General features: G+C 34.3%; 1 protein-coding gene and 1 pseudogene across 1 annotated transcript in view; both read right to left on the bottom strand.

The window, feature by feature from the left end:
• Positions 1–6353: 6353 nt before the first annotated feature.
• LOC122147350 lies at positions 6354–7587 on the bottom strand (annotated as a pseudogene).
• A 4343-nt stretch (positions 7588–11930) lies between these two features.
• Positions 11931–24981, bottom strand: part of LOC109074198 (kinase non-catalytic C-lobe domain-containing protein 1) — a 182638-nt gene continuing 169587 nt past the window's right edge. Inside the window, 2 exon segments of the mRNA XM_042769566.1 lie at positions 11931–12053; positions 12055–12175. Coding sequence (XP_042625500.1) covers positions 11955–12053; positions 12055–12175 — 220 coding nt within the window. The 3' untranslated portion in view covers positions 11931–11954.

Here is a 24981-nt window from a genome sequence, read left to right on the forward strand (position 1 = left end):
TGTTACCAATGAATGATTTTTTCTTATCTTGCAGAGATTTAGAAATTGGTAGAAAAAAGAAGTAGAATGTTCAACATGGCTTTGGGTCTCGTTAAAAATTGTAGGTAAAGTCGTAAGATATCGCATGTGTTCTAAACCATAAAGATGGATATATTTTGTTTTGGTTGATATATTTACTGGTTCTTGATCTGGTGAGGGGTGGGTGGAATCATTTGTGTAAATAAGGGGTGCTTTTTATATTCCTACTTGTTTATCGGCTGTTAATGTTAAACTTTATATATTAGAGGTCATTATCTGGGTACTGTCCATCCTTTAAAAATGTGGTTCGGATTGTTTTTATTTGTTTGGTTTTAGTTTAAGGCACAAGAAAATAAAGAAATAGATGGAGTATAGAAGAGAATAAGAGGAGAGAGATGAGAGACAGAGAGATATAGAAATAAAATAAATAAAATAAATACATTTACGTAGCTATCTACTTATTTAAGTCGCTTTAAAAGTTTTCATAAACAAACTCAGAAGTAATAAATAATATGGTAGATTAATATATATCGGTTCATGTTCTAAATAAAGAATATCAATCATAAAATTGAGTCTCTGCATATAAGTATATGATGTAGTATGTACAAATTAGAGTATTATTATGTAGGCTGACATAACAAATTCTGATTGTCAGACGCGACCTGAGAATAAAGGCTAAGAGGCTTTGATCAAATATGTCTTATTATAGATGATTTTTTCACGATATATGGGTTAAACAGAACAATATTTATTTCTGTCAGACACTTTGTATATAAGTACTACATAGTGCATTGCTTGCGATAATTACTTATTGAGATAAACGTATACATAAGGTATTATTTGTTCTATAATTGTTCTATACATATTTAATTCTAGAAAATTTACAAATATTCGATCTGACAGATATAAAGATAGAAGTTTAAAGGGTAGTCAGGGGCGCCAAAATATCGGGTGGCAGAATATGAGCTATCAAAGGTGCCAAGATTGTCGCGCGTGAATCCGCTGGAATGCTCTGTATTGCGGTGAAATAGAGGCCGGGCGACGAGCGTGCGTTGTCCGCTCAAATAATGTAATGAATAATTAATTATTATAATACTATAATAAAATACATTTACTTTTATTACACTTTAACCACTTTTAAGTTTATAAAAAAATCGCAGCGAATATAGAATAATAAAATATATTATTTTTAGTAAATAACAAGAAATATCATCCTAAAGTAAATCTATAGTTATGATGAGATTATATTATATAATGTAGGATCAAATAACAAAAATTATGTTGTAGACACGACTGATGACTAAAAGGTAGAGGCTTGATTCAAAGCATTTTTTATTATATATGATTTTCAGATTTTGCGTTAAAGACAATATCTTATGTATATATACACTTTGTTATAGAACTTACAAACAGTGCTTGCTTCGAATATTACTTATTTATTAAAAAACTGTTCTGGGGTTATTTTTTATATATTTCAATCATATTTAGATTATAGATACAAATATTCGATCAGTACAGAAAAAAGAAAGAAGGGAAGAAGGTTTAAAAAGAGCAGGGCGCGGGAACAAGCATCGGGTTTGCAGGGGCGAGCTCTGGTGCCATTTGTTCGCGCGGGAATCCGCTTGCAGGCTATGTGGCGGGAATAGAGACGCGAGCGCTTGTCCGCGCACGGTGTGGTGCTGGAAATGGACGTCCACCGGCCGGAAGGACTGCGGTACAAAAAACTCAGCACGCGCGGCATGTCTTGAACTGTACCCGCTTCAGCTTCATCCCGTCTGTTTGGAACCACGTCTTCCACTTAGTAAATAAAAAATTAAATAAATAAATAAATCTGTTGCAATTTCTTTCCTGCTTTGTGTTGACTTGTAAAATTATCAAAAAGTAAAATTTATGTCTTATTATTATTATTATCATTAAGTCATGTTGCATTAGGTTCTTCAGATTAGTATTTTGGTTTCTGTATTCATAAAATCCTCCAGTAAGAAGTAAATAAAAACTTCTTTATATATTTAATAAAAGAGTATTTATAATGTAATATATGATATTGATATGAATAGGGCTACTTTATATAAGTATCATATAATGTTGCATTTTCATGCTCAAATACAAAATAAATAACATAGCATTAATTTAAAATGGTTGAAGTATTTAAGTAATTATTATCTATCATGCTGTGCTGCATTATAGGTGATGAAATAAAATAATAATAAAATAAAATAAAAACTAAACATGTTGCCTTTTTCTTTCCGTTTTTAGTGACTTTAATTCTAAAAATGGCCTTGCTTCTTCTCTTTCTTTCTTTCTTCTTTCTTTCTTTCTTTCTTGATATTTATTTGTTTGTTTGTTTACATTATGTTGCATTAGGTTCTGTAGATTAGTTTTTTTTGGTTTCTGGATTCATTAAATCTTCGTCAGATAAATAGTCAGGAAGTAAATAATAAATAAATAAAGATATTTAAATCTTTATAAAAAGTATCATATAATGTGCTGCTTTACATGTCAAATATAAATTAATAATAAAAGTACTCATTTTGTAATGGTAAAGTATTTAATTTATTGTTTATTTATTGCAGGTTGCATTATAGGATAATAAACAAAAATATTATCACACTGTGCATTATTGCCTTAATATGTTTCTGTATGAAATAATTAAATTGTTTATCTAATTATTTTATTTATATGAAAAATGATATCTTGGACTTCACATAAATAGTCCAGAAGTGTTTCTGTGACAAAAATGCTCATTTTAACTCATTATTAATTATATAAGCTCATTATTAATATAAGTTTCTGTCACATATATTATATAAATATTACTGTATAGATATGATATATATATTATATCTATATATATATATATATAATATAGATATATTATATATATTATATATATATATTCTTAGTCTATTTTTTTTTTTTTTTTTTTTTTTTTTTTTTTTTTGTCACATAGAGCTACCTGTGTATCAGACAGCTGCAGCTTCTCTGCTATTCTCCGTCTCTGACTCGCACCGAGGTATTTGTGTTTGCTGAAGGTCTTCTCCAGGCGCGAGATCTGATCCGAGCTGAACTTGGTTCTGACGCGCCGCTGCGACGCGGATTCTCCTTCGCTCTCGTCGCCCGCGTCGCTCTCAGGATGGCCGAGGTGTAGCCCACAGCTATCTGAAGCGAGAGGACAAACCTGGCTAGATGCGTTTTCAAAATCGCATGACAACACTGAAAAACCACACCGTGAGAAGGTCGATAGTTTACTTGAAGGGAAGACGGGCCTTGGTTTCTCCTTCTCCGATCATTTCGTCATGAACGATGCTCGAGGCGCGGTCACTGAAGGCATCAGGACCTCTGGCAATTAATTTGATGAATTTCTCCTGCGCCTCCAGATCTTGGTGCATGGAAGCTCTGGGACAACCACTCCACGGAGAACTTCTGAAACATGATGTTTGACTTTCTTAATAATTTGACTCAGTTGTAGTTCCCTCCTGAGCTTTCTAGGAGCTTCTCGCTCATTTGGCACGAGTAAAGGCGACTCTCAGCGGAATTATAACTCTGTAATTGAAGTTATAGATGTCGCAATGGGCTTGTTCACAAGTTCGGTGTACTTGTGATATCCAGGCGACACCGAGCACCTAGCACCTCCACCTTCCACCACCAGAAAATAACAATAAACCAACAAAGCACAAATAAAAAAAACAACAACACAAAACAAAACACAACCATCAACCATAAGCAGATAAAGATGAAGAAGATGAAAGAGCGGATCAACCGTCGGATTAAGTCTTGATCCCCATTATGCTTTGAATCTGTCCCATCAATGTCAATTCAGCACGCTTGTTTTATTACATTAAATGCATCTCCACATTTTATGGGTTTGAGCAGAAACTTGATGTCTGCAGAGGAGTTTCTTCCCGTCATTGAAGAGGAAAGGAAGCAAAGTGTCTGATGTCTAAAGGCAAAGACTGAAATGCGTTTCTCCCCCGCGAGCTTGAATAAGGCTGAATTATCAATCTGTGGATAGGGTTGCATGCATTTAAATTTAATTTAAAAATTTTAAACAATTGAGATAAATCCCATGCACGCTCAATTTAATTTAAAACATAGTCTTATCTTCCAGCCTTTTTAAAATATTTTACTTTTTAAGAAAATAAAAATACAGGGCTATTAAAATACAAGGATACTGATGAGGTATATCATGCAGCAGATACTCCTACAAAAATGTTCATCTGAAGAATCTAGAATTCAAAAGAAAGAAAGAAAGAAAGAAAGAAAGAAAGAAAGGATGAATGTTTGATTTTATAAATCCAGAAACATCAAACTCATCTACAGAACCTATAATGTAACATCAAAATTAAATACATTTATTTATTTACTGCTATTTCACCACAGGCTGTATTCGTGACAAACAAACAATAAAATAAATAAAAAAAAAAAACAAAAAAAAAAAAAAAAAAATAAATAAATAATTAGTATCATATTAATGTTGCATTACATGTTCAGATAAATTATTTATTTTATTTACTGATGCATTTAATGAATCCGGAAACCAAAATACTCATCTGAAGAAGCTATTATACAACATCAAGACACAAACAAATGTATTTATATTTTTGTTATTGCGTTATTACTTTATTGATGTTTGTACAGTAGATTAAATCATCTTCTCTATGAACCTGCATGATTCATTTTGCAAAATGAGTGTTATTAACCTCGATGGGTCTTCAGTAAAGTTATCACCGGGCTGATATTAGAGGGTGATCAATACTCTGTCACACATATCACAGGTCTGTATGAAACAACACACACACACACACACACACACACACACACAACCCAGACATGCTGGAGCCAGTCTGTTGGGATTATGTGGAGAGTGTAAACTCATCAATGGGCGACTTAATTAGGACTAATTGTTGACCATGATCTGCTCGTTAGGTGTTGTTTGAAGTACGCGGAGTCGCGCGCATATGAAAGCGCAGTGTGAGACCGTGGCGCAGCGGCTCGCGCAGATCAGTGGTTTGTTTAGGGTTTCTTTGGCGCCTACATTTGATTTAAATAAATCTCACTCGCATTGTTGAAGGTCTATATGCTATACTGTTCTTTGGGTATTAAAAGTGTTGATGTTGCATTATAGGTTTCTGTGTTGGACAGCTCTAACTCATGTGTTTAACTAGTTTGAGGATGTAAATCCTATTGGTTATAATTTGAAACTATATTTAATTCATGGGTTTATTTATGCTTTGCTTTCTGCTATGCATTTCATACATAGAAATACACCTTATGTAGTCACTAATGTCAAGAGGAATATTTTGCTTTTCACTCGTTTTCAAACTGGGTTTAAAAATAGTTGAGGGGAAAAATTAAATGAAGATTTACATTTACATTGTGGGTCTATACACATACAAATAGACTGCAGTGAGACTTTTAATGTGTTTTAAAGTATCTTCTGTTCATCAAGGATTCATTTATTTTACTAAAATACAGAAAAAAGGGTAATATTGTAAAATGTTATTACCATTTAAAATCATGTTTTTATTATTATTATTTTAATATACTTTAAAATAAAATTTATTTCTTCGGTGCAAAGCTGTATTTTCAGCATCATTACTCCAGTCTTCAGTGTCACATAATCTTCAGAAATCATTATAATATGCTGATTTATTATCAGCACTGGAAACAGTTGTGCTGCTTATTAATTAATTAATTTTATTTATTTAATTAATTATTATTATTTTATTTTGGAACCTGTAAAACATTTTTTTTTTTCAGTTCTATTTTAAATAAAAAATTTAAAAAAAAAAAACATTTATTTAAAATATAAATATTTGTCTTTATTATCATCACTTTTTAAAATCAATTTAACACATCCTTGCTGAATATAAGGATTTATTTCTTTAAAAAAATGACCCCAAACTTTTGAATGGTTATGTATATTGTTATTTTCACAATATTACTGTTTTTTTTTCTGTATTTCTGATTAAATAAATGCATATGTGTGTATATATTTTTGCCGACCTGAGATAATTACACAGATACATAACTGTCAGATCACAATTAAGCTGTGAAATTTCATTGTATTGATGCCATTTGGTTGCAGATAAAGAATAATTTTCTTTAACTTACGCAATGTATGTGGAACATTCCAAGAAAACACTGAATTCCCAAATAAAGTTTAAATAGTCACGCGGATCGGTGAATGTCTCAGTATCTTTTAACTTCAAAGGAAACTGATTAAGATTAAACCTATTTGAACAACAAAGAACCTACAAATCTTATCAAATGTGAACTTTAAGCTTGTAAAGTTTACCTTAAACACAAACAAATCACCAGTAAAGCGAACTTAAAGGCATAAAACATACTTTATTTCTGATAATAAATAAACTCTTCTTTTTAATTAAACACTTTTTTGTTTAGTTTTTTTTACAAAGCATAACTCTACACATATTGCACACAGAATCTGATAAGTGTTTTTATAAAGGAACGTGTCTGTCTTCAGTAGTAATGTGGCCTCTGCATCATGAGGTGATGATGAGGAGCGAGCGGATGATGCGTCATCATCTGGTGCATCAGCGCGCCGTGAGGCGGAAACGGAAGTCGCTGTCTGTCGTAGCATTGGTACTGAACCGGAAGAACCATCTGAGGCAGAAGATAGTCAGCGCGCATATCCTGAACTTCACGCTTCAGCTTTCGATTCTGGAACCAAGTTCTGACCTAAAGAACAAAACAAAGATGCATTTAAAAAATCGTTCTATTGTTCAAAACGCGACATTCCCAAGCATTTAAAATATTTAAATTTTGGGAGTATGTTTTACAAGAAAATACAATTATAGATCAATATTTCAGTGTCACTTGTGAAATTCACAAGCTTTTTCCAGTGCATAAGAGAACGATGATGATGCATTTAAATAAAGAGAATAGAGTTTAATGCGCGCGCCTCACCTGAGTTTCTGACAGATTGAGTTTCAACGCGGTTTTCACTCTTTCTCCCGCGTCCAAGTATTTGTGCTTGCTGAAGATTTTCTCAAGTTTGTCGATCTGTTCCGGAGTGAATTTGGTTCTGATTCTGCGTGTCGCCGCGTCCTTCTCAGTCTCGTGTCCATCTCCGACGGAAGCGCATTCAGACGCGGCCGCTTCGCTCTCATAACCGGACGAATATATCCGCTGTTTTCTGAAACTGAGCATGAAATATAACATTAAAACACGCTCTGTTCCCATTTACATTGATAGAAGTCAATCGGAAATGCATTGAAGCGCGCATACTTACAGATTGGAGACGAGCAGTGTCTTGGAGTCGTGACCTCATTCTCCTTAATGGTCTCTGGTTTCTGTTCAACTTTGGTAGCCTTTGGTTTTGGCTGCAAATAAACCTTGTCGTAGGATGTTGGAGGTCTCGGTTGAACCACACACGGCACGTGCGGCCTGTGCGTCTTCTTCTCCGGCTCCAGAGCCTCCAAATCATGAAAGCTTTGGGCGAGCCAGTCCACAGAAAACTTCTTGACCATGATTGCTGTCTGTGCGTCTGAGGACGTGAATCTAACCGAGTACAATCCAAGACTGTTTGCCAGGCCTCCAGAAGCGGCCTGCATATATAAAACACCAACATATGCTCGATTACATTAAACATATGCATGGAGGATTAGGTAACGCGCTGATCGATTCTCAATCATTAGGCCTAATGGGTCGTTACTGAAGTCTTTACATATCCTGTGATTGTGTGAAAGCCTGGCGCCAGCTTGTCTGTGAGCACCTCTGGCTCATCCAGCTGTCTGCATCCTCTTCAAACACAGATGTGTCAGAACAACTGGGTCCGAGTGGCGCATTAATGGCGAAAACTGCAGCGTTAATAATGGCATTTTAAAGTTTAAAGCCAAGAAACTTAAAAAAAAATTACATTAAATGATTAGTAAAACTTTTAAAATATTTTACACCAATTGTAAACATATTCCTCATAATAAATCCGTGTATTTGAATTATTTTGCATTATTTATCATGCGAAATATGCGTATATATCACGTTTTCCAAAGGAATATTCTGCTTCAGCAACTGTTTTCAACATTGATAATAATCAGAAATGTTTCGTGAGAAGCAAATCAGCATATTAGAATGATTTCTGAAGATCATGTTAACTGAAACTGATGACCTGGAGTTGAAGTAGTGCGTGTTGAAATATTCAGCTCGCGCTGTCGGTTCATCACATAAATAAATTACATTTTACAATATATTCACATAGAAAACAGGTTTTTGAAATTGTAATAATATTTCACAATATCCCAACAGGTTTCAAATGGCCTGTAAAACTTTTAAATTGTACCTTTCTGTGAGTTAAACTAATAAATCACTAATAAATCACTTTTACCTTCACATCTTCCTTCATAACACTTTCATTTAATCATGTCTCAATATTACTTTAAATAAAAGTATATGTAAATTATAGGACGAAACAAAAAGTTACTGTAAAAAAATACTGTAAAAAAAAAAAAGTTAAATAGTCAGAATAATATAAAAACGAAATCTATAGCTAATAAAGAAAATATTTTATTTGTTCTACAGCATTTTTCAACATATCTGGGTTTGAATAACTTTGCTTATACAAGCCTCTAAATAATATGTTGGGCTTATTCTGTCTGTTACTGTGACATCAATGGAAAATGATCAATCCGGCTATTAGAAAAAAAAAATATCTGAATAATTGTTATTTTGTAAAAAAAAAAAATCTCAATTTGCTATTTGTCTGTATCTGTATTGTGGTGTGTGATTGGACTGTAGCTCAAATGGTGGTGTTTTAACACGTGCTGCTGCCTGTGGAGTCTCTGGCGCCACCGTCCATCACAGCGGCGTTTGGCGCGGTCGGCAAACATCAAGATCAAAGGGATTACAGTAGCAACACAATTAACTTTGATTGACCAGCAGTTCAAATGCAAAGTCACACCCGGACACAACAACTCGGAGATCTCATTGCACCAACCTAAAACTGTGCAACTATTTACTTGCATTGATTTATTTTATTTTTATTTTATTTTATTTTGTATAACATTTCAATCATGCATATGCACAAATGTCCACATATAGGCTTATGCGTGTTTAATGTAACTCATGCTATACCGTTGTAAATCTTAATTTTATATGACCAATCAAGCTGAATCTGGAAATCAATAAGTTTAAATAGTCTTTACTTTTTATTTTATTTATTTATTTATTTATTTTGCGTATGACAAAGCAAAAGGACGTTTTGGGCGGAAATATAACAAATGAGTTCAGAAGCATTCATGCAATTGTATGCTCATTTATTTGAGGTTTCATGATGAAACAAAACCGCACTGTCTGTGATTCAATAATATCGGTGATAAATCTGAAATGATGGCATGGCACAGAGGTCTGCAGTTAATCAGGGTTTGGTGTTATCGGACTGCATGTCTGCGGATGAGAGACAGAGCCTTTGAAAGGATCGTTTAGCTGGACAATGATGATAACGGCATGTTATCAGTGATCTATAGTGCAGGAGCTCGAGCTCTTTGACTCGCAATTAAAGCCTTTATCTGAAGCGCTTTGATCCGCCGCGGAACAACAATGACGAGGATCCCGTGCGCTTCCTCCGCTCCGCGTGAAACTCCGACACATATATGCGCATTATTTAATTCGCATATATGATAAATGAGGGACGTGCAATAACAGGGAGCAGATCTTTGTGGATCTTAAAGCAAATTAATCTAATTTCATTGACAGTCATCAGATCAGCGAACACATTGATGCTTTTAAAAGAAAACCCTTTCAGCCAAAAATTACATGAGCAAGCGTGCTGCAGTTACAGAACAACATATGAACGATTATGAGTGCGATACTGCTTTTTGTTGTATGAAAATGTTCATATCCAGTTACTGACATGTCAGAAGCACAGATATTTTGTTAACAGTTTAATAATGCATAAATTTTTTTTTCATAATTCCATGAACGTCCAGTACACTACAGGACAAAAGTTTGGAATAATATATATTTTTTATGTTTTTGAAAAAGTCTCTTCTGCTCATCAAGGCTGTATTTATTTGAGCAAACACACAGTAAACATTGTGAAATATTATTACAGTCTAAAATAGGTGTTTTCTATGTGAATATCTGTTAAAGTGTAATTTATTTCTGTGATGCACAGCTGTATTTTCAGCATCATTACTCCAGTCTTCAGTGTCACATGATCTTCAGAAATCATTCTAATATGATGATTTGCTACTCAATAAACATTTCTGATTATTATCATGTTGAAAACAGTTGTGCTGCACAGTATTTTTGCTTCTTCTTCTTCTTTTTTTTTTTTGTTAAAAAGTGGGGGGTAAGATTTATGTAAAAAAGAGAGAAAGAAATATTAATACTTTCATTCATCAAGGATGCATTAGACATTTATAATATTACAAAATATGTCTATTTCAAATAAATGCTGTTCTTCTGAATTTTCTATTCATCTGTTAATCCTAAAAAATAAAATGGTTTAAACAAAAATATTGTGCAGCACAACTGTTTTCAACATTGATAATAATCAGAAATGTTTTTTGAGCAGCAAATCAGCATCATAGAATGAATTCCGAAGATCATGTGACACTGAAGACTGGAGTAATGATGCTGAAAATACAGCTTTGATCACAGGGTTAAATCACAATAATACATAAAAACACATAGAAAACAGGTCTTTTACTTTGTAATAATATTTCACTGTTTTCACTGTATTTTTGATCAAATAAATGCAGCGTGGGTGAGCAGAAGAGACTCTCCAAAACATAAAAAAATCAATTATTCCAAACTTTAAACCATGTGTAGTAACTGAAAAATCAAACCCAAATGACCTACTCTGAGATGTTGACCTGTACATCTGATGGTCACTTGATCCATGAGCCGAGGAGATTAAAAGGCTGAAAAATAAAATCTCATGAAATGATGGTTGTTAATATATCACATGTCAAAGGTGAAGATGGAGAATGTCTAGAACTGTATTCTGCACACCTAAAAAAACACACTGCATCAAAACGAGAAGTTTTCATTCAATACGATGCAATTTATTAGGTCTAAACATGATTAATGGGCTATTAAGACCTATACAATTTAGTAAGTGTGTAATCCTGCAGATGTAAAACATGTAAATTAACTGGTTTTCTTCAAATCTAAAGTATTATTTAGAGACTAAAACCTTAAAAAAAAACATGTTAAACAAACATTGTAAACAAACATTTTTTTTTTCCATACTATGGAAGTCATTGGGGACCAAAAACACATTCTTCGAAATATCTTCTTTTGTTTTCAACACAAGAAAGAAACTCATACTCTTTCTACAGTGTGACCAGTGAGTTTAATTGAATTCTAATGCAAAAGACGCGCTCCTGAACTTTAAAACATGCAGTGAAATAAATGTGTCCCAATGTAAAGTGCTCTTAGAAATGCAGTGAGTTCAATTATGTTGAAAGTTATGCAGACGTATGCCACAATTTCCTAAGATTTGAATAGAAATATATTGTGTTTACTCTATTTTTAAAAGTAGAATATTTTTCTAGAGCATTTCAAAATTCACCATTTCAAGCTAATCAAAAACAAACGAATCAACCTCTAAAAAAAATGCATTAATAATTTCTCAATCATTATCAATAAATCTATAAACATCCATACTATAATATTTGGTTGCGTAGCCGTTAAGCACAAAACTAAAAGTCTTTGTTCTTTGAAGAAAACCATCCATCAAACCACGGCTAAAACTGAAGTTAAAGATGAGAAAACACCTCCACATCCTAAAAAGAGGAAATTCACCTGTGCTTTCACAGTATTTACAGGAAAATGATCACGTTTTCTGCCACAGATACCCCAAAAACATCATCAAAAATCATAAACCCTCATAACCGCTAAAACATAAAAGCCAGAAATCCCCGGAGTCTCCACACCCAGACTCCAGCGGCGTTCCACATCTGTGCCGGTCACTGGAAAGACGCTTTGACGCGGCGCAGCGTGTCGTGGATCCGGCGAGTGGCGGGCATCTGGCTGAAGTTTATTCGGTAGTCGAACAGCCGGATATCAACACCATCCCACAACCGCCGAAGAGTCGCACACCAAGTAACCCCTCAATTCACAGTCGGGAGGGTAGGGATAGAGACGCTCCTGAAACGCGTGGATCTGACTGACCACACGCGCGATGTTCCTGAGAGGAAACAAACACACACGAGAGACGAGACGCATGAGTCTGGCTTTAGATGCAAAGAGGGAAAGAACAGCATTTGTGCATTCTGCAGAATATCTGAGTGTTTGTAAGGCTGCATGATTATATCGGAAATAATCGGTGTAGAGTGAATATCAAATTGCGAAGGCTGATTTAATTACATAAATATAAGTGAAGTCTTTTCATTTTGAGCTGCTCCACATGAACTCATCTCTGCATCTGAGTTTGGGTCACTTGTAATAGGAATCGATTATAAACCGGCTGTTCAATGTTTGAACCCTTGAATTATGACATCCACCCCCCCCCCCCTATTTCACTGTCGTACTATAAAATGTAATTATTTTTATTTATTGAATTATTATGTTTGAAATAATACACTAGTAATATTGTTTATTTAATAGTTTTATTTAGTAGTAGCGATACTAATATTAATAATAATAAATGTTATTATTATTGTCAAAATAAAAGTTCAGTGGTTCATGAAGAAATTAATAATTTAATGAAGAAAAAAAATATAGGATTTGATAATTTCCTTAGTGGTGCTATAGAATAAAATTCTGTTTTTATTTTAAATACAGTGAAAACAATACATAGTAATATGGCTTATATTAATAGTTTTTATTTAGTGGAATTAATAATAATAATAGATAGTTGTTATTGTTATTATGATAGTTTTATTCTATTTGATATTTAGTATTATTCTATATATTATATTGTTTTATTGTTATATTTGTGTATGTTTTGTAACTGTATTCTAAAATAAATATTTAAATAAATAACAACATCATTAATAGTTATTGTTTACAGTAAATAAAAACCATCATGGCGTATTAAATATTTTAAAATGAAGAAATTAAGCTAGTATTCTTGTAATTTTACAGCTTGCTAATATAATTAAAAATCGATTATGGATTTTTTCCTGTAAAACAGTTTGTAATAATAGTAATATTTCTTATTTTGTTTTATTAAAGTAGTCCCTATTTATAGTACTAGTAGTAATCTTAGAGAAAAACTAAAATTACTTGTTTTTTAAGTGTTTATGTTCGTAGAAGAAATTGTTTCTTGAATAAATAAACTAATCATATTATTATTATAGTCAAAATAAAAAAGTGTCAGTGGTTAACCATTTGAACATGAAGGAATTCAAGAAATAAGTTGTACAGATATAATATTACAACTGACTTTTAAAAAACTATTATTATCTAATTATTTTTTAAATTATGATTGATTTTTATTTTCAGTAAATATTACAATAGAGAATCATTGTTCTTTCTTATTTAGTTTTAAAAAATAGGTATTTTGTATATTTTTTTGATTTGTAAAGAAAATTGCATTAAAAACAACAATCACAATATCTAATATAATATACTATAATATAATAATTATCATATAGCCATATTGATATAAAATCAACAATTAATCAAACAAAACCTGAACTTTTTGTAAAATTGCATTTTAAATCACAATCACAATTTTTATTAGAAAAATTACTTTTTGTCCCCCCTAATTGCACAGCCCTTACAATGTAAATTTTTATAAACTCCGTAAAAACAAAATTTAACACAAAAACATACATAATAACAAAAATACATAGTAACTAAACTTATTCTGTGTGCTGTGAGCTACAGATGTTCAACCACCAGCTGCGAGTCCACCTCAGAAACCTGCCAATCACACGCCATCTGCTCTACAAACTCACCACACACACATACACTCAACACACCAGCTGCGTCATTACATCTGACTGTCCGTCACACACACAACAAACAAACCACCTTCACCACTAAACCCCACAGACCGTCACTCCTGCAGCGTACGTGAGCGTGTAGATTATACAGTATGAGAGCGGGTAGATTTAGAAAGTAAAGCAAAGGCTAAAGGACGAGTTCACCCTAGTCATCTGCATTATGCAACACCGTAGAAACCACCCCAGAGTACCCTAGACGCAACAGACATTGCATCACCACTGTGCAACCGCCCGTGGGTTACCTTAGGCAACACCCGTATACAAACCACCCGGAGACCTTAGGCAACCACATAGCAACCAACCATAGCAACCATCCAGAAGTACCATAGCAACCGCACTATACATCATCCTCAACCACCACAACCCAAAATCCCTTAGCAAACGCCCCTAGCAACCACCCTGGTACCCTAGCAACAGGGTCGCTATATAGCAACACCCTAGCAACCACCCTGGTACCCTAGCAAAACCGTATAGCACAACCCTAGCAACCACCCTAGGTACCCTAGCAACCTCATAGCAACACCCAACCAACCAGATAACAATAGACACCACATCAGCTAGATCCCCCAGCAATCCAGTCCTATCAGTAACATCTGGAGTAAGACAAAAGATTGAAAAAATCCAGCATTAAATGTTGTTTAAACGCAAAGTACATCAGAGTCTATAATCCATAATAACACGTCCTCCATGTGAAAAGTTTTCTGGTGTGAATCGAGGAGAGAAATCTGCACAGATCAAGCCAGCGCTACAACAGATCTAAACAAATAGTGCTGGATTTGATGTGAGAGACAACAGGAGATGCACTTTTTCACTGAGGGAAGTGATATTATGGATTTGGATGGACTCTATGTATTGAGTTAAAAAAACGTCTTCAGGCTGGATTTGTTTCATCTTTGTCTTCTCCAGATGTTCACTTGATGGACTGGATTGCTGTGGCCTTACTGTTGTCGGATTAGAGTGAGTTTTGTATCAGCTGTTGTGACATCTCATTCGACAGGCACACACATTCACTGCAGGAGCAAGTGATTGGGGGGATGATCTACCTGGCTCCAAACTGATGAGAAAACAAACAAACATCATCCTAATCTCACATGATCTGAGGGTAGGAGGCGAAGACTGGATTTTAGCACAAATTCATTTTTAAGTGAACTATTGAGATGTTCCTCGGTTTGAAAGTCAAAAGTGTCTAATAAACGCTTGAATGTAAATGTAAGTGCGTTCGTGAGACCTCAGTTTGCGGCCCAATGTCATGCTCCGCGGGTCATGGTAAACGCTCCGATCTCCAGCTGCTGGATGTGAAAGGGCCAGGATGAGGGCGTCTGGGAGAGTCGGCCGCCGTTCTGTCCTTCTCTCCCTCCTCCCATCAGGACACAGATTATCCACTCTTCAGGAAGACCTGAAAACAAGCTCATTAACAGACTCAGAACCTCACGCCTCTCTCTCTATGAGACCCTGTTAGCTCAAAACAGAAGAGCATGAAGCCGCACACCAAATGTCACGGGTTTGATTCTTAGAGATGCAGGAACTGATAACATGTAAACTTTGAATGCAATGGAAGTCGCTTTGGATAAAGCATCTAAAAAATGCAGAAAGAAATGTAAATGCATTAAAGTTATTTAATTATTCAAAACAACAATCAAAAATACAATTCACACAAACAAGGAACTTTCAGTACACCTTGTGCATGTTTCAGTATCTATTTTAAAATTAATTTTAGTGATTTAATAATTTGTCAGGACATAATCAAAAAAGGTTTAGGTGGTGTGACTGTCTAGAGATTATGAAAAGAATTTAAAAAAAAGAATGTTAAATATTTAATAAATAATTATTAAACAGTATAAAGTAATAATAATAATAATAATAATACTAATAAAATAATACATTATTTTAATAATACATTATTTTAATAATACATAATAAAGTAGCAATTAGGTTTAAATAGTTTAAAAATTAAACTAATTATTAAACTAATTAAAACAGTTTTGTTATGTATAATATTGAGTTGACATTATTGTTATTATTATTAACTAACAATAACTCATAGTATTCAAAACAAATTAAGGATTTGTTAAATTAAAAAAAAATATTAAAATATGAAATAAATAGCCGGTGAAGCGTGTATTATTAATATTATTCATGTTATTAATAATAATAATAATAATAATAAAATAAAAGTAACAATTCAGAATTAATTCAAAACAATATAAAAACAATTAATAAAAGTAATTTAACAAATTGCAGTGAAGCAGTTTTTGTTATTCAAATTATATTGTAATAAATATTATTTTAATACAATAATATTTTAATAATATACTATTTTAATATTAATCATATTATTATTAATATAGAATTCATTAGAACCCATTAAAAATAAATTAAAAAGCAGTGAACGCAGTTATTATGTTACAGATAATATATAATACAATGATATATTTGTATTATTTTTATTTATTAAAACATTGAAAACAATTACTTAGTTGAAAACAATTGAAACAAAATCATTAAAATAATTCCAATAAATAGCTGTGAAGCAGTATAATAATATTATTCATGTAATATAATAATAATAATAATAATAATAATAAAATAATAATAATAATAATAATAATAATAAAAGTAAAAAACATTTTAGAATTAATTCAACAACAATAAAAACAATTAATGAAGTAATTAAAACAAAAATAGCTGTGAAGCAGTAATTGTTATCAAAATTATTACTTGTTTTAAATATTATATAATAAAAGAATATTCTAATAATATATTACAACATTTATATTATTACTTTATTAATTACATTCAAAACAATAAAAAAACCAGTGAAAGCAGTTATTAGTGTTACAGATAATATATAATATGTATAGTTATCCTTGTATTATTATTTTTATTATTTAAAAAACAGTGAAAACAATTAATTAGTTAATTTAAAAAAAACCAATTCAAACAATTATTAAAATAATTAAATAGCTGTGAATCAGTTTTATTATTAATATTATTAATGAAATAGATATTATATAATGCAATAATACTAATGTAACATACTATTTTATTAATATTATAAATGTAATAACATTAGAAAGCATTGAGAATTAGTTTAAAACAATTAAAATAATGAAAATCTCCGAGGTTCTGACCTGCACGGCCCTGAGCTCCTCCAGAGCCTCGCACACCTTCAGCGAGAGCTGCTTCCACGCCTGGCGTCAAGACCAGAGAAAACACTGTCAAACCAATCCAAAACCCCGATCACAACTCTTTCATGCTTTAAACAGAGTCAGTGTTTAATCAGTTTAAACCGGGACGTGCAATTAACATTCAGCTGCTGGAGCCGCCAGATAAGATACAGCAAAAATAACGAATCCAGAGGAGCTTCTGAGGTTATGACTCTCTCAGCGCAGGATCATTTATCACTCAGAGAGAGGCGGACCGCGGCACGATTCAGAGCTTCGTCTCTTACCGGTAATTGCCTCACAATCACGTTCTCCAGCCCCGACAGAATCTGCATAGCTGTGGGCGAAGTTTCTCTCTCGTAGCAGTACTTGCCAACGGCTAGAAAGCGAGGCGAGGTAAAGCCGTCTGTGCCTAAAAACACAGCGAGATATTTAAATACACCCGACATTAGGAAGAAAGTATAAAATAAATAAAGTGTGTATTATGTGCAGATCGGAGAATTAAGGATGTAAGTCGTCTTAATGGCCATGAATTAATGTCACAATGCAAAAACAAAACCAACAAAAAACACTTAATGGTCCTTAAAATATGTTCTTAATGGCATCAACATAACTTCTTTTATATGCCCCCGAGTCATAATCTTGCGAGGTTTTTCTTCATACGGAAGTTAAAACAGGTTGTGGCCTTCCAACATATTTTTATTTGAGTGGTTATTAAGTCGCACTGACATATTATTACGGTTATAGTTTTTGTTAAGTATATTATTTAGTTTTTAATTAATGTTACTTTAATGTTTGTGTAGTAATTTTGTTGTGTTTTTGTTTGTTTTGTGTTTTTTTTCTAAGATATATTTATATATATATATATATATATATATATATAATATATTATATATATATATATCATATATAAAACCATAAGTTATATTAAAGTTATTATTAAAAAAAACATCATTACAAAACTAGTGGAATAACGTAATTTTAAAACAAATATTAAAAAATGACAAAAACACTTAATGAAAATTATTAGTAAAATATTAAGTAAAATTAAAATTAAAACAGAAAATATAAAAATAAAAATGTAAAATAAAAAATGTAGTATATCAGTATATATCAGTAGTATATTACTAAAGTAACAACTAAAATAAAATTGTTTTTAAGCCACAACCTACACATAGTTTTTATTTAGTTTAAATATATTTTAATATTATATTAATAACATTATATATATATATATATATAGATATATATATATATATATATATATATATATATATAATTTTTAGTTTTTAATAAAAGCGTAATTAATAATAATGTAATATTATTTAAATAGCTGTGAAGCAGTCTATTATTATTAATATGATTAATGTTATAGATTTTAAAATAATTTAAAAATACTATAACCCAGTTTCTCTGATAACATTTATAAGAGAAGTAATTTAGTAAGGAGAATGTACAATATTCAGGTAAACTCTGAGGAATCACCTTGACCCGAGTCGCAGGTGACCAGTTCGCAGAAAACCCAGTTAGTGACACAGTCTGCGTGTCCGTGTGAGGGAGCCTCTGCAGCGGGCCCGGGGAGGCCACCGACACGTCACTGACCAAACAGACCGCTGCCCTCTAGAGGCTGAGGAGGCTGGAGACGCACACCATGACCGACACACACAGCAACATTTAGCACATGCATCTGAACATAATCGGGAAGATGATAATATAAGTATATGCACATGCACTTCTTTTTTTTTTTATCAAGATTTTAGGTGACAATTATTTTTAGCATTTTTTAATATAGTACTGACAAAATAATTAAAGAAAATTGCTTAAACAAGTTGAGACTTAATATAGACAAGTCACTGCTTAATTGTCAAATATAACATGTATGTAAAATTCTTAAAGGGAGTCTATCATCCTAAGTTTTATAAGTGTTGTGAGCCTGGGACAGTGAGAAACTCACCGGAAATGCGTTCAGAGTTTGTCCGTCACTCCGATGAGCTCTGGAGTTCAGAACCTGTGAAACCACCGGCCGATGACAGTCATGACAATATTTCCTGCATAAATAAACAGGTGACTATGAGGACGTGAACATGCATGACTATAGTGATTTGCCCTCATATAAAAGTCTGTTTCAGATCAAAGGATCAAGACCAGCATTTAAAACAAGGATGAGATGCTGTCTACCACCTAGAGTGGATCAGCGAAATGACAGTGTGAGGACCAACATGAGCAGGAAAGACAGGAAAATTTAGAGCGATCTAAAAATAAAATAAAATTTAATTTAATTAAAAATATAAACATAAATACAAAGTCAAGAAAGGATGTTTTAAATGAATATGGGTAAATTAAGGACATTCATGTATTTTGCAGCTATACTTCCTTTTAATCTAATATATTGTTTTTGAAAGAAAGTCTCTTCTGCTCCCCAAGGCCTTGCATTATAATCAGATTTATCTAGTATTTGATCAAATATACATTTAACACATGTTAAATATTTTACAATTTAAAAACAGCTGCTTTTCTGGTGTGAATATCTGTTAAAGTGTAATTTATTTTGTTGAGTGCCTGCTGTATTTTCAGCATTCATTACTCCAGTCTTCAGTGTCACCATGATCTTCAGAAATCATTCTAATATGATGATTTGCTGCTCAACAGAAACATTTCGATTATTATCAATGTTGAAAACAGTTGTGCTGCACCAATATTACTGTGAAAACGTGAAATGCATTTTATTTTTCAGGATTATTTGATGAATAGAAAAGTCAGAAGAACAGCATTTATTTGAAATAGAAATATTTTGTAACATTATAAATGTCTTTACTGTCACTTTTGATAAATTTAATGCATCCTTGCGGAATAAAAGCATAGTGTGTGTGACCATTTCCCATAAAATATTGTGCAGCACTACTGTTTTAATCATTGATAATAATCAGAAATGTTTCTTATTTATTCCAACCAAGTGTCCAAATATTTTGCATGCGCTGTATATTTCATAAATGATTGAGGTGTGTGTTTGATCACCTGCTCCAGTAAAGTGGAGCTTGCTGTGGCGATGTTCCAGCGGGTTAGTGTGTCGCCTCTGACTGAAGGGACGAGTCTATCCTCTGATCTCAGACTGATGTTGCTCATCAGAGAGGCGTAACCACGGCCGTGGAAGATTTAGCCGCCGGCGATGGAGAACACTTTTCTTGTACACTGGACAGTCTGAGGCCCTACAACACGCGACACAAAGCCACATGCGAACTCTGCACACGCGTGAACACATGAAGAACACGACACACCAGCAGTCAGGTGTTTGACTTCTGCTAAAATGCTTGAAATTCATGTTTGAGATTAATAGAAATGTGTTTGAATTTTTTCTTAATGCAAGCAACTACAGGTAAAACCGTATTTATTTTTCATGCACAGATCAATTTAGAGATTTTTTGGGCTTTTTTACTTCTTCTTTCAGGCTAGTGGAAAGAAAACATCCGAAATACAAAGTAGTGTTTATATTATAATGCTGTAGATTTTGGCACTTCAGTAAACACTTGCATACACCAAATTTTTACAAAACAGTTTTATTCCTATCCATATTCTGAAGGTTTTTATATTGTTGTTATAATAATTTTTAGCTTGATTTATCCCATTTAACATTGGTATTCCTAAAAACATAGCAAAAACGAGGTTATAGTGTTAAACTGTCCGTTGACAGTATTTTCGTATTTCGTATATGGAGTTATAAAAAGAAATCTAAATTCCTGTCTGTAAAGAGCTTTCACTCTAATATGTTTAACAAACAAACAAGAAAATTTGAACCGAATTTAATCCAATGGTGTTTAGATTTCTGTTCTGGAAATCAATGCAACACATCTACATATATGCACATTTCAATTAGATACTGACGGGAAATGGCCTTTGTAAAACTTTTGTAAAGTTTTCATAACATAAATCAATGATTAATTAATTAAACAATAAAATAAAGTAAGCAACTAAAAAAATACGTATATAATAAGAAAATAAATAAAATACAATAAAATTAAAAACATAAAAAATAAATACACTTTTTAAATACAAATGAAATGTAAATAAATAAATAAATCAAAGCTTACACATTAATAACTAAAAACTAATCCAATTATTATAATTCAAATTCATTAATTACATTCAATTAAAATAAAAATAAATCAACTTAAATTCAATTAACTTAATTACATTATTACTTAAAATACAATTAAATTAAAGAAATATCACACAGAAGAAACCAAGAGCAGGTTTACCCAGTATTACTTTCTTCACGCCGTACGATGTGTTCCTAATCCCCCCTACAACCCTTATTCCTTAGGTACCTAATGTCCTTCTTTTTAAAAAACAAATGTCAATTTTTATTTGGAAACACACCCATGTCATTCTTTTCCAGAATGTGGTTTCAGTTTCCTGAGATCCAATGGTTGGTCGTGGTTCCAATGTGTATATTATCACGGTCTTTTAAAATGCAAATTTTAAACCTTGACATTTCAGAAAACTGTCAACATTTTGTCAACTGTTACTGCAAGTACTGTGACATTTCTGTTACTTATGTTTAGAAATATCCCCCTGTAGGGTCTTGGCTAAACCGTAAATTTCCTCATACCGTTCCGGCAGCAGCTTGTCGATGGATGATCTCCTGAATGAGTCACACTGAGAGCTTTCCCTCGTCTTCTGGGCTGCTGATGGAGGCGTCAACCGCACACGACGGGACACAGACGCGCCTCATCCTGGCTGCGAGGCTCGAATCGTCGCCAGCAAACCTGCCTCCTCGACTGTCAAAGACGGTGCCGACTGACACAAATCACACACCACAAGCGTAATGTGGGTTATTTCACACGCATCACAAGCTGTTCTGATCTAAAACCAGGCAGGTCTAGTTTAAGAATTGCAACATCTGACCATCAGCGGTCAGGAAAGTCGTCCAGAGGGGCGCGTTCCCTGCAGGAGGTCCTGGATCTCGAGCTGAAGTCCACTACTCGTGCAGCTCTTCAATCCAGACGTGGGAAACAGATCAGAGGGCGTGCGCTGATAGCACTTGGTGGCTTGATCTGATGAGGGATCGTCACATTGCTCTGCAGTTATCAGAGGGTATGGAGAACATTATACCATACAGATCATCTCAGTTCACCTTCTTGGAAGAGTGATTCTGTTATATTAGTGTGTGACTGTGGCTTATTTACTTTACGTCGTTACTATCTTATTAAGGTTGGCTTGAACAAAATCAATTAATCGTATCTGTCTGTCCTGTCTGTCTGTCTGACGGTGACTGTCCATCTAGTCGCGTCACCATATCTATCTGTCTGGCCTTTCCTCTGTCGATCTATCCTGTCGTCTGACTGTCTGTCTACCGTCTCTCTGTCTGTCTGTCGTTCTGTCCGCTCTGTCTGTCTTTCTGTCCGTCTGGCTGTCTATCCGTCTATCTGTCTCGGTCGGTCTGTCTGTCTATCTGTCTGTCTGACTGACTGTCTGACTGACTGTCTGTCTGGCTCTGTCTTGGTCTGTCTTTTATGTCTGTCTCTGTCTGTCTGTCGGTCTGTAGGGCTCTGTCTGGGTCCGGCTGTCTGTATGGTATGGCTCTGTCTGTCTACTACTATCACATACTCTGTCTGTGCTGTCTGTCGGTCGTTTTGGTCCTGTATGTCTGTCTCTGTCTGTCGGTTCTGTCTGTCCTGTCTCGTCCTGTCTATCCCTGTCTGTCCCTGTCGTCTGTCTGTAGTCCCCTCGGTCTCACTCTCGTCTCGGTCTCCCAATAATCCTCTGTTCTGGTCTGACTGTCTGTCTCTGTCTTTTTGGTCTGTGCCGTGTCTGTCTATACTGTAGCTGTCCTCAGGTCATGATCTGTTGTCTGGTCTGTCTCTCAGCTGTATCGGTCCTCCTCATCGGCTGTTCTTTCTGTCTGTCTGTCGTCTTCTGTCATGCCTGTCTGTTATGTCCATGTCTCGGTCTGTCTCTATGTCTGTCTGCTGACTTGGGTGTATCTGTTCTTGTCTGTCTGTCCTCGGTCTGTCTGCTGTATGTCACTTGTCTGTCTGTCTGTCTGTATGTCGTCGTCTGTCTGTCTGTCTCTGTCTGTCTGTCTCTGTCTGAGTCTGTCTGTCTGTTATGGACTGGTCTGTAGTCTTGGTCTGTCTGTCTGTCTGTCTATCTATCTGTCTTGGTCTTTCCTTCCCACTATCTCTCCTTCCATCCTACCTTCCCTTCCACCTTCCTTCTCTCTGTCTGTCTTGTCTGGTCTGTCTGTTCTGACCGTCTGTCTCTGTCTTGGTCTGGCTCCGTCTGTCTGTCTGCCCTATCTGTCCCTGTCTGTCTGTTCATCTGTCCGTCTGTCATCTGTCTGTCTGTCTGTCTGTCTGTCTGTATTTCTGTCTGTCTGTCTTTCTGTCCATCTGTCTGTCTCTGTCTAGCTGTCTGTCTATCTGTCTGTCTGTCTATCTGTCTGTATTTCTGTCTGTCTGTCTTTCTGTCCATCTGTCTGTCTATCCGTCTATCTGTTTGTGTGTCCATCTGTCTGTCTCTGTCTGTCTGTCTGTCTATCTGTCTGTTCATCTGTCCTATCTGCCCTGTCCTGTCTGTCCGTCTGCTCCGTTCATCTGTTCATCTGCCTGTCTGTCTGTGAGGGGGCAATTTTTTCTTGACCAGTGCTCAGATTTATTTCATCTGTACTCCCCAGTGTACTGTTAAATTTGGTCCATAAGAAACTGCAGCTCCTCCGGGGTGCAGAAGTAGCGATACGTGTAGAAAAACTGCTGAAAATCCCTCGGCGTGAGCATTCCTGTCAGCGTCAGAACAGACGTGTGTGACGAGAGTTACAGTACCGGCAGCTACAGTCATTCCCGTGCAGTTCATACACATTCAGTACCTGGCGTACAGGTAGGCAATGGGGCGCTCTGGCACGGTCGCAGCCACTAGAGGGCAGCCTTTGCCCCGGCGCTGCTCACACAGGAAGTGCAGAAGCGTAGGCTCTTCTGAGTGCTGCAGCTCCAGAGGCGCAGCTCCCACACGCAGCCAGAGAGGGCAAGCCTAGAGAGCGCTAAACCCCACTGATCCACGGACGACAACACCCTACAACAGCATCACAGAACACGCTGCTTCACGCATTAAACCATACAACACTGGTACTCAAACTCGGGAAAATCACCAATTCATGCCCTCAAATGACTTTATTGCTTAGTGCTGAATATAAAACCCCTTGTATGGCAACTATCCCATTACTTAAGACACAGATCACTTCTAATAAGTATATTCAACTTCATATATGGCATATATGGAGACTTTTTATTTTAAATGGCTTTACTCCCCCTACCGTGTATATAAAGGTTCACAGTGTTGAAAATCAAGCCCCCATGTCCTTGGTCATAGTTTTATGAAACTTCTACAAAACAACATTTACCTTCGTCTTATTATTTAATATCCTAAGCCCCTGAGCTGTGAAGTGAAAGTGATCTTGTTTTGATATATTTTGCCCCCCCTCCTTCACCAAATCCTAGGGTTTTTGAATCAGGAATTGTGATACTTCAAGTTCCCCCTGAATATAACATGTTTACTGCAATTATTACCGTGATTGTTGTTTGCTTGTTGGTTCATATATTTAGTAACCAAGATACATTGTATATTTTTAGATCTCTCTACAGCATCAATTGTTACAAAGATTAAGTATGTATTAGCCATAGCCCCAAAATTTCTATTGTTACAAATAATTAATACTCTTTCCCAAATATATTCACCCAGTATGACTTTATTTATTATGATTATATTAGCTTATTTACTTATAAATCTTCAATGTTATTAATATTATGTAAATAAATTAGGGACAGAATTCTTATGATTATTAATTATATTGTTTTTGATTTACTCATAAATTTAAATAGATTACC

Source organism: Cyprinus carpio, chromosome A13, assembly GCF_018340385.1.
Source record: "Cyprinus carpio isolate SPL01 chromosome A13, ASM1834038v1, whole genome shotgun sequence".
Taxonomy (NCBI): Eukaryota; Metazoa; Chordata; class Actinopteri; order Cypriniformes; family Cyprinidae; genus Cyprinus; species Cyprinus carpio.